The sequence below is a fragment of the Colletotrichum acutatum genome (assembly GCF_030867785.1).
Source record: "Colletotrichum acutatum strain CBS 112980 chromosome Unknown BDZ83scaffold_37, whole genome shotgun sequence".
Lineage (NCBI taxonomy): Eukaryota > Fungi > Ascomycota > Sordariomycetes > Glomerellales > Glomerellaceae > Colletotrichum > Colletotrichum acutatum.
Window position 1 is genome coordinate 107595 of NW_026849031.1, and position 12405 is coordinate 119999.

The 12405-nt window shown below is 55.3% G+C and overlaps 4 protein-coding genes across 4 annotated transcripts; 2 read left to right on the forward strand and 2 right to left on the reverse strand.

The window, feature by feature from the left end:
* Nucleotides 1-18: 18 nt before the first annotated feature.
* Nucleotides 19-2873, reverse strand: BDZ83DRAFT_697502 (spindle assembly checkpoint component MAD1). Its single transcript, XM_060511384.1, has 2 exons — nt 2712-2873; nt 19-2644 (listed from the first exon to the last, which is right to left on the reverse strand). The coding sequence occupies exons 1-2, from the start codon at nt 2832-2834 to the stop codon at nt 449-451; spliced, it is 2319 nt and encodes a 772-aa protein (XP_060365926.1). The 5' UTR covers nt 2835-2873; the 3' UTR covers nt 19-448.
* A 1636-nt stretch (nt 2874-4509) lies between these two features.
* Nucleotides 4510-6153, forward strand: BDZ83DRAFT_718845 (mitochondrial matrix Mmp37-domain-containing protein; the record flags this gene model as incomplete). The annotated part of the gene is made up of 2 exons (XM_060512117.1): nt 4510-4530; nt 4600-6153. 2 exons carry the CDS (start codon nt 4510-4512, stop codon nt 6151-6153), a joined length of 1575 nt encoding a protein of 524 aa, XP_060365927.1.
* Nucleotides 6154-6968: 815 nt separating this feature from the next.
* BDZ83DRAFT_278638 (uncharacterized protein) lies at nt 6969-7992 on the reverse strand. The gene is made up of 2 exons (XM_060502116.1): nt 7966-7992; nt 6969-7869 (listed from the first exon to the last, which is right to left on the reverse strand). Exon 2 carries the CDS (start codon nt 7798-7800, stop codon nt 7153-7155), a length of 648 nt encoding a protein of 215 aa, XP_060365928.1. The 5' UTR covers nt 7801-7869; nt 7966-7992; the 3' UTR covers nt 6969-7152.
* A 3141-nt stretch (nt 7993-11133) lies between these two features.
* Nucleotides 11134-12174, forward strand: BDZ83DRAFT_278591 (uncharacterized protein). The gene is made up of 2 exons (XM_060502115.1): nt 11134-11567; nt 11628-12174. Exons 1-2 carry the CDS (start codon nt 11424-11426, stop codon nt 12069-12071), a joined length of 588 nt encoding a protein of 195 aa, XP_060365929.1. The 5' UTR covers nt 11134-11423; the 3' UTR covers nt 12072-12174.
* The last annotated feature ends 231 nt before the right edge of the window (nt 12175-12405 follow it).

The window sequence follows — 12405 nt, forward strand, 5'->3', positions numbered from 1 at the left end:
GACTTTGACGTATTAGGTGTGCTGCTGGAGTGTGACGTGCCAAGTGCGAATCGTGGTGTGTATGAACCAAAAAAAAAAAAAGCCATAGTATCATTGAGGATAACTATCCGTCAAGCATCTGAAACCCTCAATACCGCATTTTTGGGGTGTGAGGTGGAGGTATCATCGTGATATCAAAACATGTACAAGCCAGCCCCCCTCATTCGAGACTATACCCCTCCCTGTGTCCTTCTCCACGCTCCTCATGTTCCGTCGCGCCACGTCTTAGCTAGGTAGTAGTAGTAAATATGTAGTGAGCGGAAAGCAGCTTTCTGGCTATCCCGCCATGTGTACGCGAGAAAACCCTGCTCTCGTCTTCCCCTTCTCCCCAGAGGCCTAACGTGTATTCTGTCCCATGACAAACCATACGCAGCATCCAGCAAGCTCCCTTCGTCATTCTTCTTCTTTTCTACTCAGTCTGCATCTGATTCCTCGAATACTCTTCATAAAACTCCAACGTCAGCGCCGCCAAAAACCCAGGAATACACCCCTTCTCCCGGACCCAGAAGCCAATCTGATCGCCAATTCTCCGGGCGAACGCGCTCCTCGGCCCGCCGCCGACCTTCATGGTGCCCTTTTCGCCGTCAAATACGATGGAGTTCTCGTACTCGTCCGTCTGCGAGGGGTAAAACGTCGACTCGACGCGCATTTTGCCGTTGGGCATGAACATGACGGTCCAGCCGAGCGTAGAAAAGATGGCCTCTTTGAACTCGAGGGATTTCTTGGACCAGACTTCCTTGAGACGTTTGGCTGATTTCTGGGCGGATGCGGTCTCGGCCCGGGCTTCTTCCACGAGGCGGTCTGCTGCGTCGAGCTGAGATCGCGGGACGAGGTCGACGTTTTCGTTGTCGTTGAGTTGGGCGAGGAGGTCTGTGTTTTCCTGCTCGAGGGCTTTGAGTTTGGCGACTTTGATGGCTTCGTAGTCTGACGTCGGGTTCGAGCGCAGAGACAGGACCCGGGTTTTGGATTGTGTTTTGAGGGCCTTGAGCTGGTCTTGCGTGACGGCGAGTTCCTTTTGGGTGAGGGCGTGTTGGGTTTGCACAGCAGCGAGCTGGTCTTGGAGTTTGCGGTTTTTGCGGGTGAGGAGGCCGAGTTGTTCCTGCGCGGCCGAAAGGTCATCGTTCTCGTCGCGCGGGCGCTTTGTGCCGGCCGCTGGCGTTGGGTCTGCGGCGGTGGGTGGTTTACCGGCTTCCATGGAGGACATCTCCGTGTGTAGAGCTTGCACCTCGCTTCTGTACTTGTCGACGAGATCCTCAAGCTCCTGGATGCGACGGGCGCGGGTCTCGTCGACGGCCTCGGGCTGGAAAGCCTCGTCTTCGGCGTCAAAGGTCTTGAGCTGGGCGCGAAGGTATTCCACCTCCTTGACGGCCAGTACACGCTGGCGCTCAGTGCGAAGGCGGGTCTTATCGATGTTTTGGGGGGCTGATGCGGCGGACTTCGCGTCGGCGAGCTGGGACTTGAGGGTGGTGATTTCTTCCTGGCAGGACTTGATTGAGGATTCCTGGGCAGCGAGCTCGGCTTGTAGGGAGCCCATCTTGTCGAGCTGGGCAGCGTTCTCGTAACGTTGCTCGACGAGGGCTCGGGCGACGGCTTCAGGGGAGTCAAATTCGAGATCGCCGCTGCCGTTATCAGTACTGGCGAGATAGCCCGTCCAGGCGATGCGTTCGTCCTCGAGGCGCTGGCGCTGGATGTTTGCCTCGGCGAGCTCCGTCTCGAGGGACCGGGCGGCCTCGAGCTTGCGTTGAAGGGATCGCTTCTCCTCTTCGACGACCTCGACGGCCCGGTGGATCTGACGGAGGTGCTTCAGTTCCGAGAGCTGCTCGCGGTTCGTGGCCTCGAGGCTGCGGATATGGGCCACCTGCTCCGAGAGCTCGCGCTTGATGATGGCCATTGTGTCGGCGTCGCCCGTCTGGGCCTTGAGGCGGAGGACCTCGGATTCGAGGTCGGCTACATGGTTGTCCTTATCTACGAGCTGGGACTGGATCTGCTGGAGGGCAGCCTCACGGGCCTGGCTTTCTTGTTCCAGCTCCTGCGTCGACTTTTGGGCGGCTTGGAGCTGCATTTCGAGGTCGATTGTCTTTCTCTCATTGATGCGGGCGGCTTCGTCTTTGGAGCTTGACAAGTCTTCCAATTGTTCCTGTAGTAAACGGGCCTCCTCTTCGGCGTCGCGCGCACGCTTCTCTAGGGCCGTCTTTTCCTCTGCGACGTTTTCGCGGAGGTCGCTCAACTCCTTTTGGGTATTCTCCAGCTGGCGCGCGGCCTGAGACTTTTCACTCTCGGCTGCCTGTTTCGCTGTGAAATCGGCCTGGGCGCGGCGGCGCTGATCCTCGAGCTCGGCATTGTGTCGGGCGTCTGCCATCTGCTTCTCCTGCTCAAAGGTGCTGATGGTGTAGCGCAGGGTGCCCAGCTCTGCCTTGAGCTCCTCAATGACCTGGCGCTGGGACTCGTACTCGGCGGCATCGGGGGGCGCCATGTTTTCTTTTGAACTCTCGTGGGATGAGGCGCGGACGGAGTCGGGGGCAGCGAGACTTGCGCGCGAGCCTGGCCTGCTGTTGGCATCACCGCCGGTGAATAGGTTGTACGTTGGTTGTGTTGCGCGAAAAGTCTAACTCTCGTTGTCAGCGGGCCAACGTTTCTCTTTGTTTTTGTTTACCAGAGGCAACCGAACGTACCCTGGATTCTCTCAAGGAGGTATGAGGTCTAGGAAGAGCGCTCCCGCCGGTGCTATTGCGGAAACGGTTCGTGACGGAGGCGCGCCTCCCTGGAGGGTCGCCCGAGGGGGTATGCGACCTCATTGCGCCGGTGCTTTGTTGAAGAAGCTTCCTCTTCTTCTCAACGCGCCCCAAGGATCGACCAATGTTTTGGCGGTTGTTGACGGCCGGGGATGCTGGGGAGGGAGTCACGTGACGTAACATGGAGGGCCCTGCTCTTGGTGGTGTTGCTGCACCCCGCGGTGAGGCGCGGGAGGGACGTCGCTGGCTCGCTCTGAGCAGCATGCCGATCTCTTGCGCCCTTCTGGAGCCTTGGTCTTCGTCAATGATGTCGGACATGATGAACTGCAGTGTTGGATTACAACATGAGTCGAATCGAATAGGAAATTGGAGCGGAGAGAGTTGATAATGTATCGTTAGCTGTAAGGTAAGTTAAATTGAGATTATGTAGTGAGTAGGTTTTTGTCTCTCTTTTTTCTCGCCAACTAATAGAACAAAAAGGCTTCAACTTGCTCCTTCCTCATCACGACGGGTTGCTCCTGCCACTTTCCAACGTAGATACCTCGCTCTCTTAGTCTGCCCTTTTCTCCTAGTCTCAGGCAGAGCCATCTCTCAAATCTTCTCTCAAATCATCTTCCAAACCTCATGCATGAAATTCCCACGCCTTTTCGAGACATGCAAAATGACAACATCACCAAGTCTGGCACCAAGTGAGGTTGTCATGTATTCAGAAAAACAAAACCGAATGTCGCCAGTTGCGCATTCATTCCATCGCCGGGAAGAGCCAAGGGCCATCATGCGGCAGGAATGAACTCTTTTGTTCTCATCAAACACTCACCGAGCAGGCACCCAATTGTCCACCATTGTCCAGCTGCTTGAGACTCCTAGATAGTGTAAGACGAACAACAAAGGCTCTAGGCCAGTGGCCCTGTGGCTCAAACTAACAAACGGGTAGAGAACAGGTACGAGAATAGTACTAGGGTATTGGGGCGGACAGGGAGCAGCTGCACCATGACGTGATGGGCACATCCCACATGTGGTGGGAGCTTGTTCCTGACTTGGCGGCAGCATGGACCAGAATCCGCTCCGTGCCCTTGCGACTAAGCGTTGCTATGCTCTCCCAAGCTCCGGTGCACAGAAGCAGATTTCAACGATAGCTTCAACCTCCGGATTACCCCCCTTCCATAAACCTCAACCAAACTTCCGAAACGCCCACGCCGAGCCGACCTCCCGAGCCCAGACGTCTACTACCATTAAGATTCCTCGATCGAACCGCTTGCGAAGGAGAAGCTCGGCCAATTGGGGCATGCGAAAGGGGCCGTTACTCAGCACGAGAATCATTGTCCGGGACAACCGAGCTCGAAACCACTGCTATCCCCTTGGCGAAAGCGTCTCAACGTTTACTCAGCCTTGCTCCTCGATTTGTACACAGAGAATTATTGTAGGACTTTTGGATAATAGAGTCTGCTGCTGGGCCGATTGGAATATTGAGCACAAGGCTGAGCCTGGCTGCGACGACTAAGCTTGACGACTCAGTCTAAGCCGAACTGGGTTCCAATCAGTTGCTCTCGCCTCGAGAACATCAGCGTGCCCGCCTATTTTGAAGTAATTGTTGTGTTTCTTTTGAGCAGGTGGAAATCACAGGCAGCCTGGAAACTGTTGCTTCTCTTCTCTTTCAGCTCTTTCTCCCTTCAACCCAACGCCGACCACCGAAAGATCAACAACATCAAAATCCCACCACACACTGCAAAGCGCCATCATGACGCTCTCGTGCCTCCTGGTAAGCCCTATATCCTTTCCAGAAAGCCGCAAATAAGCTAGGGACGATTGTGGCTGATGCGCGCAATAGCTCCGAGGCAACCACAGCTGGGCGCTTCGAGCCGTAGCCCCGCCTAGCCTTGCGTTAAGCTTCTCCTACCCAGCTCGCCATTATTCAGCGGACGCCAGCAAGAAGGACGAGAATGCGGCAAGTGAGAGTAAGCAGGAGGATAGTCCTCCTCCTTACACTCACCGTGGCTCTGCGATCAACTTCCACTGGGGCCGCGAGAAGAAGGAGAGGACAGGCCCGACTCTGTCGGCGGACAACTGGGAGGAACACCCCGATGCCAAGATTGAGGATTTCGAGGAACTCCCTTACAAGGAGTTTGGCATCAACCAGCACATGGAGGTTAATGCCGAGTTCAAAAAGGTCCTGACCGAGGTTGTCCGGGAGTTCCGCGCTCCCGTAATGTACGCAATGGCGTACGGCTCTGGTGTCTTCCCGCAGTCCAAGATCAGCCGTTCTGTGTCGGACGAGGAATTTCGCGCTGTCCACCCGAAGCCGTCTCCCTCGTTGATGGAAGTGCAGAAAGGCGGTCCCAAGATGATTGACTTCATTTTTGGTGTCACCCACACCCAACACTGGCATTCGCTCAACATCAGACAGCACCGGGACCACTACTCTGGTTTGGCCAGCTTCGGTTCGGGCCTCGTCTCTACCACCCAGGATCGCTGGGGCGCAGGTGTTTACTTCAACCCCTACGTCACCAAAAAGGGCATGCTCATCAAGTACGGCGTCACGTCCATCGACAACCTCTGCACCGACCTTTCGACCTGGAACAACCTGTACCTCGCGGGAAGACTTCACAAGCCGGTTAAGATCCTGCGTGATCACCCCCGAGTTCGCCTCGCGAACCAGGTCAACCTGATCTCGGCGGTTCGTACGGCTCTCCTGCTTCTGCCTCCCAAGTTCACCGAAAAGGAACTCTTCTCGACCATTGCCGGCATTTCGTACCTCGGCGATCCGCGCATGTCGCTCCCCACCGAGAACAAGAGCAAGATCTCCAATATTGTAGACAACAACATGGTCTCCTTCCGCAAACTGTACGGCCCCTTGCTCAACACTCTCCCCAACGTTGACTTCGCCGACGGAGCCGACCAGCAGAGCAAGCACGTCGCCGACGCCGAGTATGACGGCGCCATGTACCAGGACATGGACCCCATTAAGCGTGGTAATATGGTCCGCCGTCTGCCCAAGGCCTTCCGCTCGCGCCTCTACTTCCAGTACCAGAAGAAGTTCATGGTCCCGACTGCCGACTTCAAGGCCATGATGGATGCCTCTAAGGACGAGGACGCCGTGAGCTTCAAGCGTCGCGAGGGAGGCGGCTTCGAGCAGCGTATCGTTCAAGACGAGCCCGAAGAGCTGCAAAAGTCCATTCGCAAGGTCATTCGCCAGACTGTAAACTGGCCCGCAACCGCCCAGTCAATCAAGGGCTTCTTCACCGCAGGCGTCGGCCGTTCAGTTCGGTACATGTCTGAGAAAATGACAAAGTACAACGAGGGCAAGGCAAAGGCCAAGGCCAAGGCTGCTGAAGAGAAGAAGCAGCCCGCCGAAGATGCAGAGAAGCCTAAAAAGGAGGAGTGAGCGCGTCCCGACACACGATCCGCGATTTGTGCCCGCTGATGCGGGGTGCATTTCACGCCCCCCCCAGTTTGACGCCTGACGACTTCTTGATATGGCGACGATCTCGCAATTGGTACATACTGAAGTATCCTTCGACGCTCTTAGCCTCGACCTGTACATTTGGCAAAGGGGGCATCGCCCAGAGCATTCTTGCACCTCTTATTTTCGGAGTTCACCAAGACCGCTCTGCAGTGTTGTGCTCTCATAGCCCCCGCAATTGATTCTTTCGACTCGCCTTGGTCGACCCCTCACCCGGGGCTTTCTTTTGTTTCGCCTTGCTTCGGACAACCTGCATCAGCATTGGGAGGTGGTACCCCAGATTAGAATTGGAGGGTGGGCAAAAAGGGAAATTGGGTTTTACAAAAGCTCGCTCCGTACTTGTCACGAGAGGAGGGAGAGAGGCCTTGGTTTTTGGTGATCCTTCTGACTTCTTAAGCAGTGTCTCTGGAAACCATGGAGGGGCTTGAAAGGAGGTTACTGCCTGTTAGAAGTGGACATTTCTGGGAAGAAGACCTCTTTCTGATGGACGAGAGAGGATGAAATTTGGCGTTTTTGAGGGCATGTAACAAGAGTATTCACCGGGAAGCGAAAATGCCCCGAAGGCCACTTCTTTGGCAATTTGAATGAGATGCGATGATTCGCTCAAGATCCACAATGACTGCGAGTTCGAACGCGCTTCAATGTGATCTCTGCGCATGGTGCTGAGGTGGTGAAACTTTAGTCTGTTCAATATTCTTGACATTCGCTATGTGAAGCGGACTATGAAGATCCGGAAAGACTGACAAACGCACGAGAAGAAGCAAAAAAAGAGACATCCAAGCACGAAGAGTGTAGTCCTGTTTTTAATAATCGTGAAATTATTACTACAGGCCATGATCGTAGGCCCGGGCTACTAATACAAGAGGTAGTCATTACATCATTCGTCTTTCTGACTTTGTGTCAGAAGATGCTTTTTGGGGTTTACCACTTCTTCTTGGCATACGAAGCGGCACCATCAATCAACTTGTCCGTGAACCCCTCGCTCTTCTTCTCCTCCTTCTTATCCTTTCCTCCGCCGCCGAGGATCCCGCCGAGGAGACCTCCGCCGCTGCCACCACTGCTGCTGTTGTGGCTGTCGTGACTGCTGCCGTGGCTGCTGTGGTTGTCGTGGCGATCGTAGCTATCGCGGCGGTCGTAGCTGTTACGGCCTATGATGATGTCAACTTCACTGTGTCCTATCGGGGGAAATGAGAATGGGGTAAACTTACGTCCGTGAGAAGAGTGACCACCTGAATGTCCGTACTCTTCACGGCCACCGCCGTAGCCGCCGTAGCCGCCGCCCATACCACCTCCCATGCCTCCGCCCATGCCGCCTCCGCCATTGTAGTTATCGCGGGGACCGGGGCCGCCTCCCATGCCGCCGGAGGGACCGTAGTTGTCTCGGCCGCCGCCTCCGTAGCCTCCGCCCATGCCGCCGCTCATACCGCCGCCCATGTTCTCGCGGCCGCCGCCTCCGTAGCCACCGCCCATGCCTCCTCCCATGCCACCGCCGTAGTTTTCTCTAGGGCCGTCGTTGTAGCCGCCGCCCATGCCGCTGGAGCCGTAGTTCTCGTGTCTTCCGCCGTGCATTTTGGATTTAGGGTGGGAGTGTGTTTGAGAATGTGGGTTTACTGGTTGAGGGTTTGAGATCTTAGGATACTGTAGTGTGGTGATGATGAGTGATACTCAGATGAGATTGTAGTTATTTTGGTGGTTGTGGTTGTGTTTGATGATGATGAGAGAGAGAATACCTACTTCAGGCGCTTTGGAGCAGATGTCTTTATACTTGAAGTCACTCTACTGTCTTCCCACAAGTCCGTCATCGTAGCCAAGGAACGCGTCGACGTCCGTCATCGACAGCGCCGTCAACCTGTTTGCGATGACCGTTTGTTCATGTCCACCTCTCCATGCAACAGTCTGCCATCTACGTCAAATCCCACCACCGGCCGGGGGTTCTCCATTGAAAGTACATCACCAAGCATCACACTCCCTAGCCCGTCGCAAGACCCCGGAAAAAGAAGCATACAGAAACACTGGGGAAGACGACGTCAGAGCCATCCATGGATTCAAGCATTCACGGATTCTGGTCGGAAGAGCAGGACCCAGACTCCCAGAAGCCCAGAGCTGCGAGGTTTGTGGGGGTGATGTTCCGGGCCAAGTGCCGCGCGAGTGCCGTGTAAACCGTCTTGGTATTCTGGGTTTCCTTGGTGGAGATGCCTCGATATACCGGATCCATCGATCCAGGCGTTGCCAGGCTATGGCCAGGTTTCCTGCGGCGGGTGCCGTTTGAGCCTCATTGTGGGTTCTGGTGACATTCTAGCCTACATCTTCTACTCCTGTTACGTTTATGTACACAGTAAGGTGAGGTGAGGTTGCGGACTAGCTGAAAATAGGCACAAAGGGACCATGCCGTGAGCCGCGATGGTGTGCCCCCCATCTGATCTCATAACCCGACGGTCATTCCCTGACGGGGGTAATTGGCCGGCCCGCTTTCTTGACGGGCCCCGGGAGAGGCGTGACCTTTCGTAAGTCTACCACATTCGAAGACTTCTTCAGCAGAGTAAAACACTACGGTGGTGTTGAGACTCGAGAGTTGGTCACTGGTGGCGATGTGGGGACAGCAGAAACTGGGCTGACTGGGAGGAAACTTGGATGGGTGCGCCACTGCTTTATTTATGGAGGGACCCTGCTTTTGGATCATCATACTGGGTGTCCAATTTCATGTTCAATCTTTCAGTCCTTCTTGACATTATCCCCTGGCTTACTGGAGGCAACAAGAGACGTCGTCGATTCAAGGTGCGCAACGACAACAGGAAGGGTTCCTGGCTTCAGTTCCCGTCGCGTTTTGACCTGGACCGTTTGTGTTTCCTGTGACATCGTTCCGTTGCGACGCTAGGGGCGAGTTGATGGGATGACGCAATGGCATTTCTTGGTCCGATGGGATGCTCGCCCAGCTCCCCGTCTGGCCCGTTTGCCGTTTACCGTTTGCCAAGCAAACGTCACGAACAATTTTTAACGGTCAATGGAATTTGATCTACTCCGCAGTAGGCCAGGAGGTTCTAGCTACTGCTTTCCGCTGCTTTGGGCACTTTTAACGCTTGAGGAAGATACTAAATTGCTTCTCTACGGGTTGTCAATGCCTCGGGCGTACGAGTCTTGGCCCCTGGCAAAGCCCTACCGATGGGTTAGACCAAGTTAAGGTACGGATACGCTACGTGAGCCAGTAGGGCAGCAGGGCTTGGTACGGACTACGGAGTAATTTACCACAGTCCATCGGGGAGTTCATAGCGGGAGAGACAATCCGGGATCTTCCCGCGACTCCGCCAAGGGGTGGGAAACCAGAGACCGGCCCTGGGCTAGGATCGGTGGGTGGGGAGAGGGAAGAGGAATGATGGCGTTTTAGGCGTTGAGACTATCTTCTCTTTGGATTCTGGCAGCTTGACGTGTGTCTACTTAGGCCTGTCGAAGTTGAATAGGTAGACACGACCGTTGATGGAATTCAATACCCAGATATTGCCGAATCGCCCATACTATGACCGTACAGTGCTCAAGGTCTGGACGGAAACCTGACCCAAGAAACCCAGTACCATCATCCACGAGAGTCAAAAAGGTTTCTCTTGGATGGATCTTACTGCAAGGACCTGCCCCGACCACGCCGTCGCATGCATATTGGCCGGAACCCCATTTTGTCTTTTTTGCCCATTCTCATGCAGCGCCGCGCCGCACAGCCCACCCGACGGACATTGACATTGTAGAACGTAAAGAGTAGAGACGGAGAGGGAAAGGATCTATCTCTACCATACGGTAGAGTGTCGTGAGTGTGTGTGTATGGTGTTGGGGCCTTGAGGATGCAAAAGAAGGACAATACTATCAGCGCATGGATGCATGAGGGACAGCCCAAGAGTCGAAATAGGGAGAGAGAAAAGACTTGATCGTTGGTCCAATGCCTCTCCCTCCCGTGCCCCGTCCGTCCAAACATCGTCAATGGATTTCCATCTGAGCTGAGTGTCTGCAAAACCCCCAACTCCCTCGGGCTTGCGTCTCTCTACTCTCCCACCCACCCATTACGTTTGTCCATCCTGGATTTGCGCCCACCCTTGCCTGGACATGCTTGGCGCTCTTCCTTTTCGACTTTCCATTCTGGATTAAGGCGGGCGGGCATCCTTTTGCCTCCCGTCCTCTGTACTTTTCTTCAGTTCTGTTCCAGTCATCAGCAAACCCCCGCAAATCTCGTGTCCAGTCAGAACTCAGTCAGAACTTGTGGTTATTTCTTTCCTTCTTCCTTTCCCTTCCTCTTCTTCTCACCGTTGGAATCCTGGGATTTCTTCCTAGACACAACCTGCTGGATCGGTTACACCGCTTATCCCGGCCGGATACCTACGACCCTTACCTTACTTCGAAGCCGACCACCATCCACCCATCCAACCCCCATTATTCCTATCATCCTGCAGGGCTTTCAGAAAAAAGGACGGTAACAACGGCCGGAAACCCACAATCTCGCAGTAGTTCGACCTTCCCTTCTGTAGCGAGTTGCGCCCGCCCGCTTGCCTCGTGTTCCATTTGCTCAAATCTTTCAAGAAAACCACCACCGCCAAGCAAACACCCCGCGGGCCACACCAGGGAAGCATTCATTCTGTAAAGTGGTTGGTTGGGGCGTTGAATGCGAGAAAAAGGCTCCAAAGAAGCCCAAACGAATCAATTCGACGACAGCTTTCCTTCCCAACCTCCGCCCAATACTGCCCATTTTCCTACTTCCTGCTTCCTTTCTTCCCAACCTCCGACCTTTGACCTCAATTCTCTTTCTCTCCCGTCGAACGGGCCGTCGTCGCAGGTGCTTGTGTCGGCAAACTATCTGGACCTTTCAATCCGCGGTAAAGAGAATCGACGCCTAGACGCCGCACCCGAGGAGAAACTGAGGATCCCGTGGAATCTCATTCTCTGGCCGGCCCATCCGTCGCTGTCACCCGCCGAGGCCGTCGCCGTTGCGATACCACCACCCTCGACAAACGACGACAACCCCGATCCCGACCGACCGAACGTACGAGAACCGGTTGTGCCACCGCGCTCGGGGGCTGAGCTGAGCTCTCAAGTAAATCCACAATCGAACCCAACTTTTTGGTCAACCGCCGGCGCATGATTCCACGATAGAGGCCACCCCCGCAACCTCAACCTCGCGATCGAGGCGAAACCCCCCTCGCCGCCGTCAACCCAGCATGACGCGCCCGCGCATCCCCGCCCTCTACGGCATCCTCCAGTTCTGCCTCCGACTGACCCTCGTCGTCTTTGAGGTGTGCGCCCTCGCCGCCCTCATCACACTATCGAGATATGGCTTCCACTTCCCGCTCGGATACGTCACTGTAAGCTTCACATGCATCATTCTGTTAACTATGTAGAACAGCTACTAATTCCCCAAAAAGTCCGTCTCAGGCATAATCTTCTCCATGGCCGAGATGGTCACCCTCGCAAACTCAACCCACCAGATCCCCCGCATGCGTACCGGCGCCATCGTCGTCGGCGACTTCGTCCTCTTCGTCCTCGGCCTCGTCGCCTTCTTCTACTTCATCATCCTCAACGGCTGGCGCACGGGGAGCCCGGACCGCGAGTACCGCGCCTGGCGCGATGATCCGCTGCGCGTCGAAAAGGAGACGTGGGCGCCGTGGTACATGTGGCTGCAGCTCATCGCCGCGGTGCTGCATTTCCTGTACATGGCCATGCACTGCGTCGACGCGTGCAAGGAGGGCGGGCCGGAGCAGCAGCGGCGGAGAAGGGCGAGGAGGAGGGCCAGGGAGGTGGAGAGGAGGGAGAGGAGGGCGGGCATTGGGAGTAGTGATCCTGAGACGGCGCAGGTGGTGCCGAGATGAGGGTCAGTCTTCATTAGACGGTCTCTCGGCTACCTGGCTTTTGCATTGGGAGTTTTTCGTTGGGTTTGGGTATGGCGTGTTCTTGGCGTTTGGGAGATGAAGGATACGGGGATTTCATGAGACATGGACAACCAGATTTGGTGCGGCCTTGAGCAAGTGCTGGTCTTGGCCGGTGGAAAAACGAATATCCACGCTCATGTAGGAGCTTACCGAGGGAAGAAACGGACATGTTTCCTCCTCCACCTGGAGACTGACACTATTGGGATATCATGGCGCAGACACAGAGAGATATTGGATATCCGACAGCCATGTCGTAATTCTAGACGACGATTCA